The 22600-nt window shown below is 38.2% G+C and overlaps 1 protein-coding gene across 1 annotated transcript; it reads right to left on the reverse strand.

Moving 5' to 3' along the window:
- Positions 1-15032: 15032 nt before the first annotated feature.
- On the reverse strand, positions 15033-17073 carry camk2n1b (calcium/calmodulin-dependent protein kinase II inhibitor 1b). The gene is made up of 2 exons (XM_056258054.1): positions 16599-17073; positions 15033-15442 (listed from the first exon to the last, which is right to left on the reverse strand). Exons 1-2 carry the CDS (start codon positions 16765-16767, stop codon positions 15372-15374), a joined length of 240 nt encoding a protein of 79 aa, XP_056114029.1. The 5' UTR covers positions 16768-17073; the 3' UTR covers positions 15033-15371.
- Positions 17074-22600: the final 5527 nt, after the last annotated feature.

The following is a 22600-nucleotide window of genomic DNA, read 5'->3' on the forward strand; positions in this document are numbered from 1 at the left end:
ATGTGGTCGAGGACTTCTAAAAATTCTCCTTTTTTTTAAACAACATAGAACCCAAATGCAAAAAAAGAGAAAAATCCAACCTTTTATTCAAGTATATTACTTTGATGGTAAAAAAAAAATCACACATTTAGAAAAAAAAAAACTTGAAATCATGTGTCCCACAATTATTGGCACCCCTGATGTTAATAGTTTGTACAACCCCCTTTTGCCAACAAGACAGCACTTAATCTCCTCCTATAACATTTCACAAGATTGGAGAACACAGAGAGAGGGATCTTTGACCATTCTTCTTTGCACAATCTTTCTAGATCATCCAGTGTCCTGGGTCCTCTCTTATGCACTCTCCTCTTTAGCTCGCCCCACAAGGTTTTCGATTGGGTTGAGGTCTGGGGACTGAGATGGCCATGGGAGGACCTTGAGTTTGTGACTGCTGAACCATTTTTGTGTAGATTTTGCCACATGTTTTGGATCATTATCCTGCTGAAAGGCCCAATGACGACCCATCTTCAGTTTTCTGGCAGAGGCCATCAGGTTTTTATTTAAAATGTCCTGGTAGTTCAAAGCGTTCATAATGCCACGCACCCTAACAAGGTTCCCAGGGCCTTTGGAAGAGAAACAGGCCCACAGCATCACAGATCCTCCACCATACTTCACGGTGGGCACGAGGTGCTTTTCGGCATACTCATCTTTTGTTTTACGCCAGACCCACTTAGAGTTTTTGTTGCTAAAAAGCTCAATCTTAGTCTCATCTGACCAAAGCACACAATCCCAGTTGAAGTCCCAGTGACGCTTAGCAAACTCCAGACATTTACGTTTGTGAGTGTTAGTGAGAAAAGGCTTTTTCCTTGCAGCCATTAAGAAAATAGTGGCTATTTTCTTGTAGCCATTGCCTGACTTATGAAGGTCGACACACATCTGCCTTACTTGAATGGTGTGTTCTCCTGTCTTTGCCATGTTGACAAATGGGTAAGAGAATTAGGCCTCTGTGTCACGTCATATTTATACCAAGGGAAACAGGAAGTCATGAATTACTAATTAAAAGTTCATACCCTGACCAACTTTAGCAACTACAGAAAAATATATTTAAAAAAAAAAAACAATTAAATTTTTCAGCGGAATTGTTAGGGGTGCCAATAATTGTGGGACACATGATTTCAAGTTTTTTTTTTTTTTGTGTGTGATTTTTTTTTTTTTTTTGGGTTCTATGTTGTTTTTAAAAAAAAGGAGAATTTTTAGAAGTCCTCGACCACATCTTAAACAGGGGTGCCAATAATTGTGGAGGGCACTGTATATATACACATATAAATACATTTAGACCATTTACCCTAGTGATTGCTATTAAGAAGTGAAGAGACTTTCAACCAGCAACAAAAAAACATTTCTGGAAGAAATCGCCTACCCTGCCTTTAAGTTGCCTACTTTTTGCAACAAGCTACGAGTCACGAGTGCACCTATGCTTTCGTAAAATACTGCCTCCGTAGGCAGCACACTAGGTTTCGTAACAGCTTATATCGCCCATATACACCGCTAGTGTTCAGATTTGAAAATAGCTGCTCCACAGTGAAGACTTGCATGACCTTTTTCATGACAAACTCTGAGCTGTAAACTTTATTGTTGGTGCAAAATGATGTAACAGAAGACAGCAGGACGATCTTTAGATAATACGTGAACGCGAACGGAAGCAGTCTAATCTGGCTCTTGCATGACTACATTACACTATCTGTCATGGTAAGTCAAAATAAAGACAAGGAGGGTGAAAAAAGAAATCACAGATTACATGTCTGCGAGACACATGCTTCATGCTTTGTGTGGGAGACTCACTGAGCCAATAAAAAAACAAACACGGCCTCATCTTCCCGGCACAGGCTGTTGCTGAAGCGTGAGAGGCTGTGGGGTTACTATGGCAACAGTGCTGGCAATCCATGTTTTGTTACCCTGTTTTACAGCTATCATGCCAAGAGTATGTCACCATGTGTTATCCGATCTTCCTATAGGGACAGAGTCACAAACACAGATTCTGTAGAAAATGCACATGAGGGATCATCAAGCAGTGGTAAGCTTGGATGAAAAGTCTTTTATGGTTGAATGAACAGATGTTATGTAGTAATTATAAATATTTGGAAAAACTGTAGGTACTCCCACGTATAATTTTGTGCTCATTTTCACTGTCAGCGGGGTTAGCTAACCATGCTTAAGACAGGAGAACCGTGCTGGTGGACTTTAGTGACATGGTGACGGGTGTTTCTAAATTAGTTCATATTTAGTTAAAATTAATAAAAATATCCCATAGCTGGTCATCAGTTTGTTTGTTTCTTTTAACCAATGAATACATTTTTGAGCCTTGCATCACCTTGGTTTTCAAGGTCGGTCGTTATACTATTATACTATTTTAATATTTTGGTCACACTTTAGAATAGGGTCCGATTCTCATATTAACTATGACTTTTGTCTCAATAAACTGCTTATTAATAATAAGGTAGTACTTAATTTTAGGTATTGGTAGGATAAAGGCATGTATAATATGATCATCCAGAATAAGACATTAATATGTGCTTTTTAAGTATAATAAACAGCCAATACCCTAGTAATATGCATACTAATGAGCAACTAGTTAAAAGTGAGAATTGGACCCTAAACTAAAGTGTTACCAATATTTGTAATTAACGTTTATTTTTATATTTTCAGTTTTTGTTTTAATTTTAGTTTAGATTTAAGGAATTTTTGTCTTGTGCTTTATGCAACCCCAATAATCTGTGATTTGTTAATTTACTCTAACCTTTATTTAACTGATAAAAGAATAAATGTTTTCAATTTAGTTTTTGATGGCTGCAACACACTCGAAAAAAGTTGGAACATTCAGTCGAATAAGTGCGTGTTGTGAAATAGTGAGACATTACAATCGTAGTGATTAAATATGCGCTTAGTTATCACCGAATCTGTCTCTATTTTGCTGTAGATCATTAAACAGTTACACTGCATCGGAAGTCTGTCCAAAAACTGTGAGGTACCTTCATGCGCAGGCAACAAATCAGCGGCCTACGTTCTCGAACACACTCCCTGACTTGATCTGAAAGGGAAGCTTGACACAGGTTCTCCTAATGATTGGTAATTGAGTTGTAAAACAGATCTAATTATGTCACAACATGTGCTGAAGGGGGTGACTCACCTTTTTACTGCCTTTAAAAAATACTTCTTGAATTGAATCAGGGATCCATGAAGCCACTGGACATAATGAATTAAATTCCACCTTCATTCTCTGCCTGCACTGTTGCTAAAACACGTCTCCCAGAGCCAATTACAGTCACATTCAAACCTAAAGCCTGTTTTATCCTAATGAAGACGAGCAGAGGGTCTTACAGGTAAACTACTTTTGACATATTATCTGTAATTCGTAGATTCTCAGTGTCTCAGAAATCTCACTTGTGTCTAAATAAATATTTATAGTCATAAATACTACTTTTAAATGCTGTAATGTTTAATTATTCCAGCTATAAATCTTTTCTGTATTTAAATAAAATGTCACTGTGCAAAACAACTCAATTATATACAGTGCATTTTAAACTTAAGAATAAATAAACGAAACAATTAATATATAATTTAGCACTCTAAAAATGCTGGGTTGTTTCAACCCATGTTTGGGACAAACCCAACCTTTGGTTTGAAATTTTAAATTACATTTTCAAACCAATGGTTGGGTTTGTCCATATTTGACCCAAACATGGGTTGAAAGAACCCAGCATTTTTAGAGTACATATTTATTTTTAAATTATATATTGGAACAATTTATATAGTAAATGAATATTGGAAAATATTTAAAATACTTTTGAATGCTATATTTTTGACAATGAGTTTAGCCTGTTTGTTTAGACAAGAAAAACTTCCTCCAAATTCTTTAACAGGACATCATCAAAGCAAACGGGGTCATGATGTCACATTTCAATCAAGCACACAGAGAAAGCATGAGTGTGAATCAAATTAATCTTCTGTTTGATCAAATCCAATTAAAAACTCTTACGCTGATAACTCGCTCAACCTCTGACATCTGTATAATGATGTACTGTATGTTCAGCTTAGACTTTCAAAGAGTTTTTGTTTTGGCTTCATAGTGTGATTTGTACCCTTACAAAAAGCACTATGATGGTATCTGATTACCATGGTATTTTGATATATTGAGTGACTTCAGGTTGATTGGGACATTTTTCCCAGTCATCTCTTTGGCAAAGAAGTATGCTAATAAACCTGAATGCACCCAGTATACCATGATATTTACAGTATATGGTACCGTAAAGTATTTCAAAGTACTTCATGATAGTGTAAAAAATTGCATGTCGGTGCTTTTTCCAGTGTACATTTCTGATACCATGGCACTTTATATTAAGGTAAAAAAAAAAGATTTAGCTCATTGTAATATCTTGTACTGTACCTGCAGAAACTAATCATTTAAGTCAGTCTTTATGTTGATGTGTCTGCTGTAGTAGAATAGATGGGTTTAAATGACTTTAGTTGCTCAAAGAACCAAACAAAATGTATAAACCCTGAATTTATATTGTGAAATTATATTGTAAAAATTATTCTTGCATCACACGCACATATTGAACGTTACATTTTGAGTGTAACTCATCCCACAACGGTTTGCTACAGACATGGTGTGCTGTTAGGGTGTTTACACGACAAAGATGTCCTTGCATTCACACGGATCCGCAAAAACCATTAAAAAAGCTGTATTATTAATGCCAGGCCAGTAGTTGGCGATGTCACTTTGTAAAGAAACACTACGGGCTTATAGACTGAACATATGATACGCATGCGCATGACGTCACTGTTTCCACAAATTTGCGTTTTTGTAGTTTACACAGAGATGATAATGGTATAGTTTTCAAAAACTTGCACTTGTTTTCAAAAGGTTGAATTTTCAGGCCCCTAAAACGCCGTTGACGTGTAAAATTTGTTCTGTTTTTAGTAGAAAACGGTGTCGTGAAAGCACATCTAAGCACAAAAATATCATAGACACATCATTACCTCAGTCAAATTCTAGGAGGTGATTAGAAGTTAAGATATACTAATGTGAATGTGTTTCAAGAAACCAATTAAATGTGATGCTACTTTGAGTCTCCATTCAGTTTTATTGCCATAAGGCAATGACACATGAAATCTAATAGGGTGTAATACAGCGTGATCAATTTGCCTTTAGTGCACTACAGCAACCAGAGAAATCAACTCATCTCAAAACCAGAGTTTTATCTGTTTTTTATGTATATTGGTGAAAATGCCAATTCTGAGATGGGTTTTCCGGTTGGGCAAACGGTTCAAGATGCTGTAACCAGGCACACGTAGTCTGCTGTCACGTAATGCCTGGTTAGATCAAACAGGCTCATTTGCAAATATCTGACATGACTTTAAAATCATTGACATTTTTACCTTTTTAAAAGAGGCAGAGAGGTGAGCGAACAATCTGTAGAGTGGGTGGAGAGTGTTTAACTGTGCAACCCTCTCAGAAGCAAATGGGAAAATAATGATTTTTTCCACAATAGCACTTTGGTTATTGTGTGATGACCTGTGCGGTTGTTGGAAATGCATCAAGGAGAATTAATGATATGACAGGAGCATCATTCTGATACCTCCTACGGATCGCTGCCAACACAAACGGTGCACTAACTAGGACAACTTCCCTTCTCAACACACATTTCCATAGCAACCATTTTTGGAACTTTCAGATAAACATGGTCCCAAAGCGAAAATCAGTCTTTTACTGCAATTAGTGGCATGATGCCTTGCAACAAAGCTTAATTTAACCTTTTCATCAGTATTTGAAAGAGAAAGATATATAAGTAAATAGCAAGTGTATTATAGTTTCTCCAGGGAGCAAAATTAAGTTGTTCAAGTCAATAAACAATTTACACACCCTCATGTTGTTCTAATCTAAACCCATATGATTTTCTCTCTTTTGTAGAAGGTGAATTTAAAGAACATCATGGCCACTATTTTTCATTTCATGAAAGTGAATGAGGACTGTGGGGCTGCTAAGATCCAAAATAAAAATAAAAGTAGCCAACATTAAAAAGCACCATAAAAGACGTCCATACGAGTTGAATGCAATATTCCAAGTCTTTTGACTTGGCTCTAAAACGCTCTAGAATAGACTACAAAAGTCATATTAACTACAAAAATAGCTGCCGACTGTAATGTAAAAGGTTTTCAACATAGTGAACGCTGTGGCCATCTAGAGGTCAAAACTAATCACAAAGCTTCTGTGGCCTGTCACAGCCACTGGTTTCACGTCTGGTTCTTGATTAAACTAATGATTCATTTTATTTAAGAAAAGTCATTTTCGAAATCGTTTGGATATATTGACACTAAAATACATAAAATAAGTAAACGGAGACCAGCTAGCAAGAGCTGTGCGAGTAAGACCTCACTCCCCTGGCCTCACTTTAGCGTCCTTGTTAGCGCCCACCTCGCATGCAGTGAACACCCGTTCGAATCCCACTCAAAGCAGTGTGAGTTGAACCGGAGGAGTTCCGCTGGTGCCGTGACCCGAACGGGAGGCGGTTGACCCGGACGGCAGTGAGGTTTAGGGAAGTGAGTGTAACGGAGGCCAGCTAGTAAAGAACTCTGCAGGTAAACCTCACTCCCCTGGCCTCAAGATTCGCATTATCGATTGGTGTTAGTGGCTTGTGACCAGCTGAGCCTCAAAAGGTGATGATACACAGGGCAACTTTTTGAGCAATGTTGCTGGGCAATCTTGCCGAGCGATTGTTGCTTGGGCACTTTCCCATTGAAAATAGGCAATACATTTCTATCTGGATAATTTAGATCGGTCGTGGGCCCCGTGTCTCATCTGGTTGCCCGTTGATGCCAACATTGCCCAGCAACATTGCTCAAAAAGTTGCACTGTGTATCATCACCTAAAGACGATCTCAGCATAGCCTGAATGGTTAGTGATCATGCCGAGATAGTTCATGGCAGTATAGAACTGCCCTGGGAGGACTAGGCGGTGCTTGTATTTCCCCGGGAACTTCCAGACAAGTGGCACAGTCTTCATGCACATGCCCAGATTGAAGGTGTTGATGGTTTACTTCTGACCGACCTCAGCTCTAGCCTCCTCAAACTGTCCTGATGTCCTGTAGTCCTCAAAAGTCCTGTTTGCTAGCATGAGTCAAAGGAGCCAACCGCCATGTCTCTGTTCTGATGCAGAGATATAGGTCTTGCTAAACGGTTGCTAATGTACTGTTTGGTTGCTAGGGAGTGGCTTGATAGCTTCATGGTGATCCTGAGAGACCACTCCCTTGTCTCTATGACACTGTGATCCAGAGTTTTGTTGAATACAAAATTCCTATGCAAGTTTCCATAGTAAATACGTATGCGCAATCCGTCACCATATTATGCCTATGGGGCAACTTTGGGAAGCTCTTGCCCCCCAGGGGTACAACTTACACCCCATTGTGAGGTATGTTCTTACAGAGCATGCCAGCTTCTTCAAATGTTGTAACCCATATGTTTCTACGAAATCCTCGCTCAGAGATATGACTCGCCAAAGTTTGTTGCAATGTTAAGTCTATGGGATTTTTTACCCAATTCTTTGCTCGCCGGGTGAACATCGTATGCCCGATCGCTCATAAAAGATATAGCACACCTCTCCTCAATAACCCGCACGATTCATGGGTCTATGACAAACAGGACTAATGCAGGAAACTATTGCGAAACAAAATAGCAAAAGTTACATCGTTATGAGCCTAAAATTTGTTATTTGCCTGTTTTTCACCAATAAAGAGTGGTTGTACCATGTCAATGACCTTTCCATTTGATTCCTGGTGTCATAATTATATGAAAAAGTGGGTTCATTTGTCTTTGTATGTTGTGTGGTACAGGATATATGAAAATCTGTATTTTTCGCCACTAGCGTTGACATCACTTCAAGATGGCCGCCAAACGAACCCCATGGGAAATTAGTTGACCTCTGCAACATCAATAAATCTTAACTAGACACCATCAGGGTCCCAAAAAACTGCCAAGCGGGTACATGGGAACCTATTTCTCCTGATAGACTAATATAAATACCAGAATATAAATGAAATTAAAACAGGTTTGGAACATACAAAAAAGGGTGAGTAAATGATTTTACATTTCTGGTGAAATATTCCTTTAAAGATGCATTCCTGTTGTCCTTTATCCAATAGTGACATGCAGTTAGCAAAAAACAACAACAAAAGGTTTCATCTGAACCACGTGGCTCTTGAGAGCAAGATAATTCAGAGCTGAGGCTCGTGAGGCTGTCAGCTTAAGTGGAGAATAATTAAAACACATGGCTTTGATGCAAAGCTGAATTATTTGCATAGAGAAAAGGCACCAATTGGGGCTTTTGCTCACATCTCTGCCCCAAGATAACACTGAGCGCATCTGTTGCCATGGCAGCCAACTGTACCGTTAGCACTTTTATGTCTACAGAGTGGCCAAAATAATGAAGGAGAAGTGGATGCCCGGCCACCACACACGCCGTTCACACTTCAGAGCCACTGAGCAGCTAAACATCATCTGCTTGTGCTCTAATGAGATGCCAACACACAATAACACTTTTGTTTTCTTGTTTTTTGTCCCCCAATGTGTTAATTTTCTGTAGTGCTTGAGGCCTGGGAGATGCACTGCATTGTTATAATGGACTCTTTTCAGATTTGTCATCGTTGTCATCGTTGGGTAAACGTCTAAAGCGGTGAACGGGAGATGACACCAAATATAATTTTTGTATTTCCATTTGCTCCAATATCAAAAAAAAAAATCTAAAAAAAATCTGTGATTGTGTTTTGACGCCTTTTTTCCAAAAGAGGGGGAAAATATCGAGAGATTGATTACGGCAGTCAGAAGAGAGAAAAATGTAAATTTTCCGTCACTCCCTCAGCCATTGTATAGACCTTGTAGCCCCGCCTCTTTTCAGCACTGCTCGTTGTGTTCGGTCTTCCGGGTTTGTATGTCCACAGCATGAAGGAAAGATCTTACGGATTTATGAATGAACCGCTGTTTTAAAATCTTCCCGGTCTACTAACATTTGTTATGACATCTGCTTCAAACATTACAAAGCTCATAATAACTTTCGTTAACTCAACAATAAGTAAATCCACTTCACCAGCTAATCACTCTTTTTGACAGCGATGCCATAGAAATATACAGAAGCATTTTTTCCATTCATTTCTCCCATAGGGATTTTTTAAAAGTCTTTGTTAAAGAGTTATAAGCCATGAACCAAACCAATCATTAAAAGTTATCATTGTAGTAAATTAGCTCTATGAAATTTTAATAATCAATCATAACTTGTTATAATTGATTATGAATATTTGGAACAGTTAATCGGGTTAACTTGATTTAGTTAGCTACATTAACATTACAACCAATTTCTCGGTTCATCCCGTGAACACTCAATATTGGTTAATTGATTCATAGAAATGTGCATTTCCGGGGCATGGGAAATGTCTTTCTTACTAAGTACTACTAAGAGCAAGTAGTCAAGATCTATGATTAGTGACTCCAGATATGAGCTTGAGACACGGACAACTTTACGTGTGACATGAACAAGATTTTATTAACTAGACTAAAACATTTAAACTACACTAACATACACACACCTAAAGGATTATTAGGAACACCTGTTCAATTTCTCATTAATGCAATTTTCTAATCAACCAATCACATGGCAGTTGCTTCAATGCATTTAGTGGTGTGGTCCTGGTCAAGACAATCTCCTGAACTCCAAACTGAATGTCAGAATGGGAAAGAAAGGTGATTTAAGCAATTTTGAGCGTGGCATGGTTGTTGGTGCCAGACGGGCCGGTCTGAGTATTTCACAATCTGCTCAGTTACTGGGATTTTCACGCACAACCATTTCTAGGGTTTACAAAGAATGGTGTGAAAAGGGAAAAACATCCAGTATGCAGCGGTCCTGTGGGTGAAAATGCCTTGTTGATGCTAGAGGTCAGAGGAGAATGGGCCGACTGATTCAAGCTGATAGAAGAGCAACTTTGACTGAAATAACCACTCGTTACAACCGAGGTATGCAGCAAAGTATTTGTGAAGCCACAACACACACAACCTTGAGGCGGATGGGCTACAACAGCAGAAGACCCCACCGGGTACCACTCATCTCCACTACAAATAGGAAAGAGAGGCTACAATTTGCAAGAGCTCACCAAAATTGGACAGTTGAAGACTGGAAAAATGTTGCCTGGTCTGATGAGTCTCGATTTCTGTTGAGACATTCAGATGGTAGAGTCAGAATTTGGCGTTAACAGAATGAGAACATGGATCCATCATGCCTTGTCACCACTGTGCAGGCTGGTGGTGGTGGTGTAATGGTGTGGGGGATGTTTTCTTGGCACACTTTAGGCCCCTTGGGCATCGTTTAAATGCCACGGCCTACCTGAGCATTGTTTCTGACCATGTCCATCCCTTTATGGCCACCATGTACCCATCCTCTGATGCCTACTTCCAGCAGGATACTGCACCATGTCACAAAGCTCGAATCATTTCAAATTGGTTTCTTGAACATGACAATGAGTTCACTGTACTAAAATGGCCCCCACAGTCACCAGATCTCAACCCAATAGAGCATCTTTGGGATGTGGTGGAACGGGAGCTTCGTGCCCTGGATGTGCATCCCACAAATCTCCATCAACTGCAAGATGCTATCCTATCAATATGGGCCAACATTTCTAAAGAATGCTTTCAGCACCTTGTTGAATCAATGCCACGAAGAATTAAGGCAGTTCTGAAGGCGAAAGGGGGTCAAACACAGTATTAGTATGGTGTTCCTAATAATCCTTCAGGTGAGTGTACACATATATACATGCATACAGTTTTCCCAAGAGAAAGAGAGCTGAAGCAGAATACAGGAAAGCAAGTTATAGCACTGTTTGAAGTTCAGCAGATCAACAGCCTGAGCAAACCATCAGTTTAGTTCTAACACGCCCTTCTTAAAAAGGGGTAAGGATACTTAATGTATCAAATAATGAGACTAAGTTTGATACTTGCATATCTCGCCCATTTGAATTAAACTGTCCTGATGCAATTTGTTGAGGCTCCAGTTGATCTTTGCTGATGTGGTCTTGATGAGATAGAACCAGAGGGAGTCAGAGGATCTTTGGTGAATGGAAAGACAAGGCCGCAGCTTGGCGCAAACTTGGGGGTCCTTGAGGGACTTCTATAGTTCAGCCTCATCTTCACATTAGGACTTCTCAGGAAGGACCAAGAGAGTAAGAGAGCCAGAGGCTAAGAGAGCAAGAGAGCTAATCTTGTGATCAGTGATTTTTAAAGCGTGAAGATGTCACACCCTCTGGAGGTGCGTGAGCCAATACGAAGCGGTCCCTTTGGAGGGAGTTTTTTACGACCCTTTGTGTTCTAGCAGGGCATTTGAATGTGTAATTTCATTGGGTGTTTACGAAAACAATCTACAAGATTCTTACAATACTAATGCGTCATAAAGTTAGCAAAATGTAATGTAAATGAACAAATGGAGGACGAAGATTGGAGTTTATAGAGACTAAACATGCTACATATATGATTTTGGTTAACCATAGTATGCAAGTCATGTTTCAGACCAAAATAGTTTAGAAGAGAGAATGAAGACATAGGCCAAACCACATAAAAGGAAAATCATGAGATGGAAAATTAGATACATGTTAATACATTTATCACATGGTTATACATATATAGAATATATAGGATTAAAAGGGTTAATTTCTCCTTCTCAGCAAGAATTAAGTCACAATTCCCTGCACATTCTTTTGGGTCGTAACAGGACTGTAACAGGACACCGAGTTCTGCCAGTGTGTTAGCTTGATTTGGGGGAAGTTTCACAGACCTTTGTTGGGAGAGTGAGTTTGCTGGATTATTCATTAAATATAATAAATAATTTGTGTGTCTGATTGGTCCAGACGCTACATCATTCAAAATCAATTTCTCTATGAAAATGAATGGAGTTTTTACTTCCGGAACCAGACCGTTATCAGTTACCCCTGGGTAACTGTTTTGTTTAGACACCATATTAGGAGAGAATGCTGCCTTTTTGCTATAGTGAGTTAAGGCAGTGCATGGATTTTCTGTTATGATTGTGAAAAATGTCGCCATTGCAAGTCAGTCCTGCTGCATCAAGAATTATTCAGGGAGGAAACTGGACAATGTAATATATGTTTTTTCACCTTTTCCGTGTGTACAAACACTAAGGGAAGCAGGTTGAGGAGGGTGATGAGAAGACGCGGGATAGCAAATAATAATGTCACTAATTAAACCACTGCCTATCACTCAATAAAAAATGTTTGGTTTAATGACTAAAATGACCTTTGCAAGGTAAGTTTGTCGGCTTGTGAACTAGCAGAACTTGCACACAGCCACTACAAAACTGTTCACAAGCTTTTAGGGATTTGTTGCGAGTAGAACATACAGTATATATATATATATATATATTTTTTTTTTAATTGTGTGTTGGTGCTTTCTGCTGATTGTGACCCACAATCTCTGATTCCTTTCTGTGGGAATAAAACTTTCTCAACAAAGAAATAGATCAAGATGTTTATGAGGGATGTTCAGAGAAAGAACAGCACATTCCTGCTCCTAATGCACTGCAGTTTAAAATAAAAATGAAAGTAAACAAAACCTGAACTCAGTTTGCAAAGTCATTCCAGTGCTTTCTAAATGCATTCAGCTCACTTCTGACTGTAGAGAGAGTTCAGTAATGTGGGAGAGCAAATAGTATACTGCCTTTCAAAGCAACACAAAGACACTGAGTACTTTACTTTCTTCATAGATTTCTTCGCGATTTCCCCTGCAGCCTCATGTTTTCTATATAAACCGCTCATTTGAGCAGCTCTGCTTCATTTCCTTTGACAAAATAGGGTGGAAATGTTATAGTTTCTCTCACCTGATTACCTGCTCATCCAGGGGGTCCTAATGAGCTGGAGGGGGAATTCCCAAAGTTTCATCCTGCATGACAGGTTGCTTTCAGCAGAATCTGGACATTGTGATGAGGATACATTTGAATGTTCAATCTGAACACATTTACAATGGAAGTCTGTATTTGGGCAAGGTATTCCAGAGGTTTAAAAACAAAAATGTGAAGCTTAAATTTTTTTAACGTTTTTGAAAGAAATCTCTTATGCTCACCAAGGCTGCGTTTATTTGATCAAAAATATAGTGAAATATTAATACAATTTAAAATAATATTTCCTGTGATGGCAATAGGGCATTACTCCAGTCTTCAGTGTGACATGATCCTTCAGAAATCATTCTAATATTCTGATTTGCTGCTCAAGAAACATTATTAGCAATCTTGAAAATGTTTTTTTCTGCTTAATTTTTGTTGTTGTTGTTGTTGTGGAAACCGTGATACTTTTTTCAGGATTCTTTGATGATTAGAAAGTTCAAAAGAACAGCATTTATTTAAAATCGAAATATTTCATAACAATATAAAAATCGTTGTCAATTTTGATCAGTTTAATGCTTCCTTGCTGAACAATAGCTGTTCCAAAAAAAAAAAGCCGTAAAGTTTAGCATCATGACTATTACTTCCGGTTGCAATATTAACGTAATTCCCGTAGGTCGCGCTTGCTCCGTGCATACCAGGTTTACTTGCTTTATATGGTCGTGATAATAGTTGAAAGACGAGATGTAACTTTGCCAAGACAAGTCTTGTCACTAATCTCATTCTAATGTTTAAATCTTGATGATATATATTTAGAAAAAGTGTTTTAACATCTACTTAAGAGCAGTTCCTTGCTTCATATAGCCTACTTTTGCTGAAAAAGCATTCATTGTAAAAAAAAAAACCTTGTTAAAGGGATAGTTCAGCCAAAAATGAAAATTCTGTCATTAATTGCTCACCCTCATGTCGTTCCAAACCCGTAAGACTTTCATTGATCTTCTGAACACAAATTAAGATCTTTTTAATGAAAACTGAGAGCTCTCTGTCCCTCTATTGACAGCTAGGCCTATACACAACTGACACTTTGATGCTTCAAAAGTTCATAGAGATTGTAAAACTAATCCATATGAATTGAGCGGTTTAGTTCAAAACTTCTGAAGAGACACAATCGCTTTATAAGATGAACAGATTGAATTTAGCCTTTTATTCACATATAAACATTCATCAACTCACACATCAGTTGTGGTAAACGGAAGCTCAAGCATGTTCGTTCGACATATGAGATTTGGTAAAACAACTGAAATGCATTCCTCATTATTGACCAGACAGCTCTTGTGATCAAGAACAACTGATTGTTGTATCCGAACATGCCTGTTTTAATGGGAAAGCATTTGTTTTAGAAAAGTGCCACCTTACAATTGATAAAACAACCAAGAGAAGAAGTTTCACATAACGTACAGTAAGGGTGGTAGAGTTCTGTTATGTAATGACATTTTATTGGTCATACATTTCGTTGCAAATATAGCCCTGTTTAACAGTATAGAGAAGTGCAACATACACGATATTCAAGAGTCTGAGGTTCGTCATTCAAAGTAACATTACAGTAAATATATTAGTAATTCACTGCCACAGAATGAGGCATTTGTGCCATTCTCATGCAAAAAAGCCATTAGAAAAGCCCTGAAACATATATGAGAGGCAGGCCTGGAAAACTTCACATTACTCGGGTGAACGGAAACACAAGTCGACTGGCATATTTTTGCAAAATTTGAGCACAAAAGTGATCAAAATCCATTTAGCTGACAACCACGTTTGAAAGTGCTACGACTATTACCCAAATAAGCATTTTTTTCCTCTTCAGAAATAGCTCCTTGATATAAAAATAAGCTTTTGAACTCAGGCTAAGCAGGCAGTTTGCAGCCACATCAACAAAAAGGAATTACAATATTCAACATGAAAAAAATTGCTTTAAAAAAAGTATTCTTTCCGTTCTCATCCTATAAAAAAACATTTGCTCTGTCCATCATCTCTGCAAAAGAAGACAAAATGTATCCAGGAGATCATAATACGGATATTTAAAGTGAAAAACACTCTCATTGTGCACAAAAAGAAACGAAGAGTGCTCAATAATGAACAAAAGTTGCCAGATTTGTGCTTGTGATTTATATCAATGCATTCCTCTCACAATATAAACTGAATCTGGACCACTACAGACCAACTCCACATGTATTTTAAACAACATGTCCAGTGTAAGATGTCACTTTATAAGAAGGGATATGAAACATGCCCTTAAAGAGAGAAAGCAGACAGAGCCCAGCTTCCTCGGTTCGGATGCCCGCAGCAGGGACTCTCTCCTCGCCTGCTGCCGCACAGTGAAATTCAACCCATACTAAGAGGGACTGCAAAGTGCTTTTGATGCAGAATGCACGTAACCCACGATTTCCTGCCGCTTTGACGTCGTCCTTGAGCGTTACACTCCCGCCGATGACTTCTCTGCTGTGTTGTTCAGAACTTCATCAATTCTGTCATCTTCTATGACAACTGAAAGAGAAATCACACGAGGCACACGGGGTCAAACATGCTGCCCTTGGAGAAATGACAAGACTTTAGTTTTATTGACAGGACAGTAAGGCTATGCAGACTGCAGAAAAAAGAAAGAAAAACTGACTAATGTAAATAAATACGATAGAACGACATGCTAAAATTCCTTTAAAACTATTTACAAAATAATTCTAGTTCTGGTATAATAATTATGCATGCCGTTTTGCATGACCTGATAATACTGGATAGATGCACAATAAAAATAATATTTGTACTTAAAAAAAATTGTCACACTCCTGGACTAATTAATTGAACTGCAAAAAGTTAAATGGTGATTAAAATTTTTGAAAAACCCACATCTTTTTTTATCTGTGGATTAAAATAGAAATGAATTAAAATAAAGAAAAATAAAATAAAATATCTGAAAAATGTTCATGCTGCTGTCAGGCTAAAAAACAAAAACAAACAAACACAGCAAGCCAAATGTTGGCCTGCCATTTCTTTAAATCTCATTTTCTGAAGTCTGAGATTTCAGGGCTTCAAGTACATTATCAGTGAATAATGACTTACATTTCAGTCCCTTTCACAAAGCTATCATATGAGTAATTATTGAAGAATCATCCGGATCAGAGCTTTTAAGCTTTAAAAAGAACATAAAATACACAATATATGTATTTTATATATTATTTGGTTTCTTTATTGATAGCTGTTGTCCGGGAACAGTTTGTGTGTGTGTGTGTGTGTGTGTGTGTGTGTGTGTGTGTGCTCTTTTTGGAGCTTGATAGCTGTGATCCGGACTATTCCTCTGTAATAATATACATAGCCTATGCTTTTAACGAAAAAGTTTCTATTTGTCAATTAGCAATCAACAAACAGCAAAACCAATATGACTTAAGATGAAATCTCACTATGAACAGGCAGACAAGTAAATACAAACGCATCACGCTGACATCATCACGTGATGCCACAAATTAGCATATTTAAATCATCGGTATCTTAAAGGTAATGGAAACGAGGCATTACTTCGACGCATTAGTTAGCTATTTATGTAGTTTGTTGGATATCAGAACATTAATATATACTTTAAGACTATAATCCGCACTTATTTTTATTTCACCTACGACACAACGACAACGTAAAAAAATCGTTTTCTCACCTCTCTTACTGCGTCCGATCTGTCCGAGTTTCGGAGCTCGTTTGTTCTGCGCAGAACTGAAGAAGTTACTGTTGTTGTTCTGCAGGCGACAGGTGAGGGATATCTGCTCTTCATCTCCATCATCACCGTAAGGAGAGATGTTCTCGTCGTAAGGCAGCACTTCTGACATGATTCCGTTCACAATAATCGATCAGGATAAGACACTCGGTAACCGACGAGCGAGGGCTCTGCAAGCAGACGGCGTGCGAGAATCTCAACTGTCACGATACGATGCAGCTTTATTTTACCGTCACACTATGGGAGTCACTTTCACTTTTCCTGTCGTTACTTACAGGCGATGAGCTGAAGTCATTCGGAAAAACTGATGTAGATGCAAAACAGGAGCGATGCAACAACACACGGATCCTCAGAGAGCAGAGAGACGTCACTCAGACTCAGACTGCACGGCACGCGCAGAAGCTCATCCACCCCCCCTCTCCTCCTCGCCTCCTCTCCTCCTCCACTCTCGCACTAGTGATGGGAAGTTCGGTTCTTTTCCGCGAACCGGTTCTTTCGGACAGTTCGTTTCAATGAACCGGTTCAAAAAACCGGTTCACCAGTTCTTTTACGTCCTCGCGTAATGACGTCAATTATATCATCCCGGCAGATACAAATACATTTAAATTAAAGGCATTTGTAATCATAACTTCACTTAAATAATAGTACTCATCGTCATAATCCTCTTGGATAAGTTTCTTACATTTACATTTTGCAAACGAACCCTGTAGCCTACAGGCGATGTACAAACGCGGATGTTTAACATGTCTTAAATAAGTGCATAAGTGGTCTTCATCATTTTATTTGTAATAAACTTACATTTCGCCGAATTCGGCCCCTCATTTAAGTCCTCGGTTCACCCGTGCTGCGTGCTCATCAGCACATCATCAGTTGGCCGAAAGAAAGTTCTGTTTAGAGACGGTGCTATCACGCATGCTCAGTATCTCCAGCTCATCGGTTCTCCGTATCGAACGTGTCCGAAAGAAACAGTTCTCGGTTCTGTACTGGTGATTCAAGAACTGCAACAACCAGTTCTTGACTCGAGAACCGTAGCATAGGCTGTGTGCTGAGCTGAGAACTGGTGAAACCTGAATATAGTCGACAAAACTAAAAAAATCGATGCATGTCTTTCTTCTCCAATATGTTTAATACGTTATGTTTTAACACATTATAAACATTTACTAAGCAGTACTGTGCAGTGTGCACCATTAAAACTTTGGCAAGAGTTTACGTCAACTATTTATATCAACTTACTTAGAAATTAAATGAGCTGTTCCTGAAAATATTATTTTAATAAATGTTTAATTTGACAGGTTTACAATCCATTCATTGTGTTTCCAAACTTTAAAATAATACAGTGATAATACAGTAATTATGTGATAAACATGTTTCCAACATTATGATGTTCAACTAAATAAATACTTAAGAAAGGTACATTTCGTCCCTCAGAAAAAAATTGCACGCATGCTCAGCTCATCGATCAGTTGTTCTCATTATGTCGAACGTGTCCGAAAGAAACAGTTCTCGGTTCTGTACTGGTGATCCGATAATCGCTGTACATGTGCGTTAGGTAGCACGCGCATGCGCATTGCGCAGTATCAGCTGCTCGTGCTCATCACTTCTCTCAAAAACAACACGTTTCAAACTGTTGGATTTACTGGAGTGAAATATACTCCGGGATATTGGTTTATTTCGAGTCAGAGGGACTGTCAGGCATGTCTGAAAGTGAGTAACTTTAGTAACTTGTGTATCAGCACTGACGCAAGACGCGAACTGTTTCGAACGATTCAGTCCGATTTAGTGTACTGGTTCGACCGGTTCACTAAAAAGAACCGGTTCAAAAGAACGATTCGTTCACGAACCGGCCATCACTATCTCGCACTGCTGCCTGCCTGCACCATTTGGGTACTGTGGTGTAGTGGTTAGTGTCCAAAAGGATGTGGGTTTGAATCCCACTAGGGTTGAACATCATTGCAATGCCAACCCAGAAGCTTGTCTCATTCTTGTCTTTGCACATGGGTACTGTGGCTTAGTGGTGAAAGATAGGGGTTTTAATACATAAAGGGTTGATTCATGCTGTATCATCATTACGTTGTCTGAAGCTTCCCTGCCTAAATCATTTTTCAAATGTATTTATTTACAGGGGCAGTGCACAGTAATGAACATGGCTGTAAATGTGCCATGAATGAGCCAAAAAGGCTATTTTTCATCTGTAGACACTTGACAGAATCTAAAGGGTCAGTAATTACTCTCCCTCATGTTGTTCCAACCCCGTAAGACTTTCGTTCATCTTCGGAACACAAATTAAGATATTTTTTATTAAATCTGAGAGCTGGATCACTCCTCCATAGGCTTCTTAAGGGATCGAAACCGGCCGGCACAAAAGTTATTAAAGACATCGTTAAAATAGTCCGAGTGACTACAGTGGCTCAATCTTTTGTTTATCAAGCGACGAGAATACTTTTTGTGCGCAAAAAACAGACAAAAATAACGACTTTATTCAACTATTCATTTCTTTCTCTGTTGGCCTCGAGATTTCACGTAGTGAAACTGCGCAACGGTTCTAGGTTGTACGTCACACGCATCACACACATGACCAGCGTCGGGCCGTCAGCCAATAGTGAGCCTGCGTGTGACGTACAACATAGAAGCGCTGTGCAGTTACACTACGTGAAATCTCGAGGCCAACAGAGAAGGAAATGAAGAGTTGAATAAAGTCGTTATTTTTGTGTTTTTTGCGTACAAAAAGTATTCTCGTCGCTTGATAAACTTAAGATTGAGCCACTGTAGTCACTCGGACTATTTTAACGTTGTCTTTAAAGGGGCACTTGGCAACTCTAGTCATTTCTTCGCTGATTTTCACTTTTGTTGTCGCATGTTTTCTCATCGAGCTCCCCCTACAGCTGTGCGGCGTATATTTTCACAACACTGTCATAAAAAAACTTCACTTCCTCCCGCTGCTTATGTGCATTTGTTATTATCGGAGCCGGCCAATTTTATCGTGTGGAGCTATGTCTACCGAGTGGGTAATACATCATACACAGTATCATAGAATTATGTCGAGTTGCCATAAAGCAGTTCGTGTTTCTCGCTCGTTCTCGCTCGTTCTCGCTTCTCACGAGACTTCTATTTCCAACTTACCGGGACGTTATGTTGCAAGGTTGGTTTTCCGCCTGGGGACGCTGGGGGGAGCGGGGAAAGTCACCATTCTCTCCAGAACAGGTTATTGAACCATTCAAATGATTTCTAAACGGTTTTATTAAGTTGAAATAGTTGCCAAGTGCCCCTTTAATAACTTTTGGGCCGGCCAGTTTCGATCCCTTAAGAAGCCTATGGAGGAGTGATCCAGCTCTCAGATTTAATCAAAAATATCTTAATTTGTGTTCCGAAGATGAACGAAAGTCTTACGGGGTTGGAACAACATGAGAGTGAGTAATTACTGACAGGATTTTCAATTTTGGGTGAACTAACCTTTTAAGATGTCCCCCTAAAAACAAATAATCTTATATGAATACAAAAAAACAATATCATATACTAATTAAAATGGCATGACATGTTTAAGGTTGTAGCTTTTAAACCCAAAAGTGCAAATTCATGAACTGAGAGACTGTTGTGTTTGGGAAAGTATTTTTTGTTTAGTTTAGAAAAAAAAAAAAACTACTCCAAAACTTGCATATTAGGATTATAGGACTAGGATTGCATGAGTTATTTAGCGATTGAAATCTGAGCTGTTAAAATCTACACTTTTCCCCACACTAAAAACAGTTAAAAAATGTTTTATAGTAAAATTAGAAATTACATACATTACAGTAAACCATTTTACAGTTTTCTTTAGTACATGAAGATCTTTTTTTATGAAATCTGAGTGTCCTGTCCCTCCATTGACAGCTACGCAACTACCATTTATGAACTTCAGAAAGTTCATAAAGAGATCGTAAAACTAATCCATATGAAATGAGCGGTTTAGTCCAAATTTTCTAAAGAGACTCATTCCCTTTATAAGATGAACAGATTGAATTTATGCTTTTATTCACATTTAAACATTCATCAGCAAACATAAACAGAAGCTCAACCGAACTAACCGAACCGAACTCAACTGAACTAAGGATTAGTTTTATGATCTCTTTATGAACTTTTGAAGCGTCAAAGTAGTAGTTGCATAGGCTGTCAATGGAGGGACAGAAAGCTCTAATATTTCATCAAAAATATCTTCATTTGTGTTCCGAAGATGAATGAAAGTTTTGCGATTTGGAATGACATAAGGTTGAGCAATGCATGAGAGAATTTTTATTTTTGGGTGAACTATCCCTTTAAGAGCATCACCTACCATTATATAATGCTAACTCATTTGTTATTCAACAGGCATATAATTTGACTCATATACTTGTTATACTCGTATAACAATATACTAGATTACAATCTTAACATAAATGATTGGTTTAGTAGTGGTTTATGTGATTTAATCTGTATTCATTACTCAAGCTTTTGAAGATTTCTGGTGGTTTTAATGGTTTAAAGGCATTATGGTCATTATGTCGTTGGCTCTGTTAGTGTCATAATTATGTAATTTACACAATTGGCTGATCTCAGTACTAGACAACCCATAGTTTCTCCTCCTAGATTGAAGTGTGATGGTAAAGCTAGACAGGTATTTATCTCCATCTACTGGTTGGACACATTAACACTCTCTGCTTACATGTACAATTAATGCAAAATAAAGAAATCTACATGTTCTTTAATCGTTTACATTTTTATAATATTCTTTGTAAAATATGCATAACCTATACAGCCTTTCTTAATCGCGATATAGATAATAATAATTAAGATGAAAGCAAAGAAACAAGCAATAACATATCCCCTCAACCCTTCTAAACCAGGAGCATCTAAAATCTAATACATATCTTCATTTATATCTTCTCTGACAGATCGTATTATTCTAAAGATCTCCTGTATACGTCTGAACTTCCTAACTCTTCTCCTCGGTTTCCCGCACAGCATGTAGAGGAAGATGGCGCATGCGGACAGGCCAAGCATCACCTTCAAGACCCTGCAGAGCCATAGGTCTCTCTCCTGCTTCTTCAGAGGAGTGAGGACGTGCTGGAGGTCCAGAGGTGGGACACAAACCAGGTGGCTGTCTTGCATCATCTTGCACACAACACCAGTCAAGCTGTCAAAATGCATAATTTTGATAAAAAATATTTTTCAGATGTTCAAGCTGTCAAAAGTCATAGCAGCATCAAACAAGGCAAGCAGAGCAAAACGTTGGAACATTTTAAAAATGTGATTGTAAAACGGATAGTTCCGGTCCTTGATTCTGATTGGTCGAGCCTCGTTTAAAGCCGTTGTAAATTACTCTACAAACATACACCTGTGAATACAAATATTTTCATGGACTAACCGTTTTATAAAAGCAAGGTTTATAGTGAATTTAGAACAGCTAAAGGGGGAACCTTGAATCATATTTACACTACTGTTCAAAAGTTTGGGATTGGTATAATTTTTTGAAAAGGTTTTTTGAAAGGAGTCTCTTATTCTCACAAAGGCTGCATTTATTTGATACAAATGAAAATATATAGTAAAAAAAGTAATACTGTGAAATATTATTACTATGTAAAATAACTGTTTTCTATTTGAATATATTTTAAAATGTATTTTATTCCTGTGATCAAAGCTGAATTTTCAGCATCATTACTCCAGTCTTCAGTGTCACATGATCCTTCAGAAATCATTCTAATATGATGATTTGCTGCTGTTGAAAACAGTTGTGCTGATTCATATTTTTGTGAAAACCATGATTTTTTTTTTCAAGATTCTTTGATGAATAGAAGATTCAAAAGAACAGCATTTATTTGAAACAGAAATCTTGTGTAACATTAGTACAAATGTCTCTACTGTCACTTTTGATCAATGCATGCTTTCTGAATAATAGGATTAATTTCATTCAAAAAATATCTTAACTTTTAACT

The sequence above is a fragment of the Rhinichthys klamathensis genome, unplaced genomic scaffold (genome assembly GCF_029890125.1).
Source record: "Rhinichthys klamathensis goyatoka isolate OS25496 unplaced genomic scaffold, OSU_Roscu_1.1 h1tg000147l_1, whole genome shotgun sequence".
In the NCBI taxonomy this organism is placed as follows: domain Eukaryota; kingdom Metazoa; phylum Chordata; class Actinopteri; order Cypriniformes; family Leuciscidae; genus Rhinichthys; species Rhinichthys klamathensis.

What these genes read in the sequence shown, in the direction of transcription:
- camk2n1b (XM_056258054.1), bottom strand. Translation starts at nt 16,767, where the DNA reads ATGTCAGAAGTGCTGCCTTACGACGAGAACATCTCTCCTTACGGTGAT. An exon ending in GATCGGACGCAGTAAGAGAG is followed by an intron (nt 15,443 to 16,598) that starts GTGAGAAAACGA and finishes TTTCTCTTTCAG; the next exon opens with TTGTCATAGAAGATGACAGA.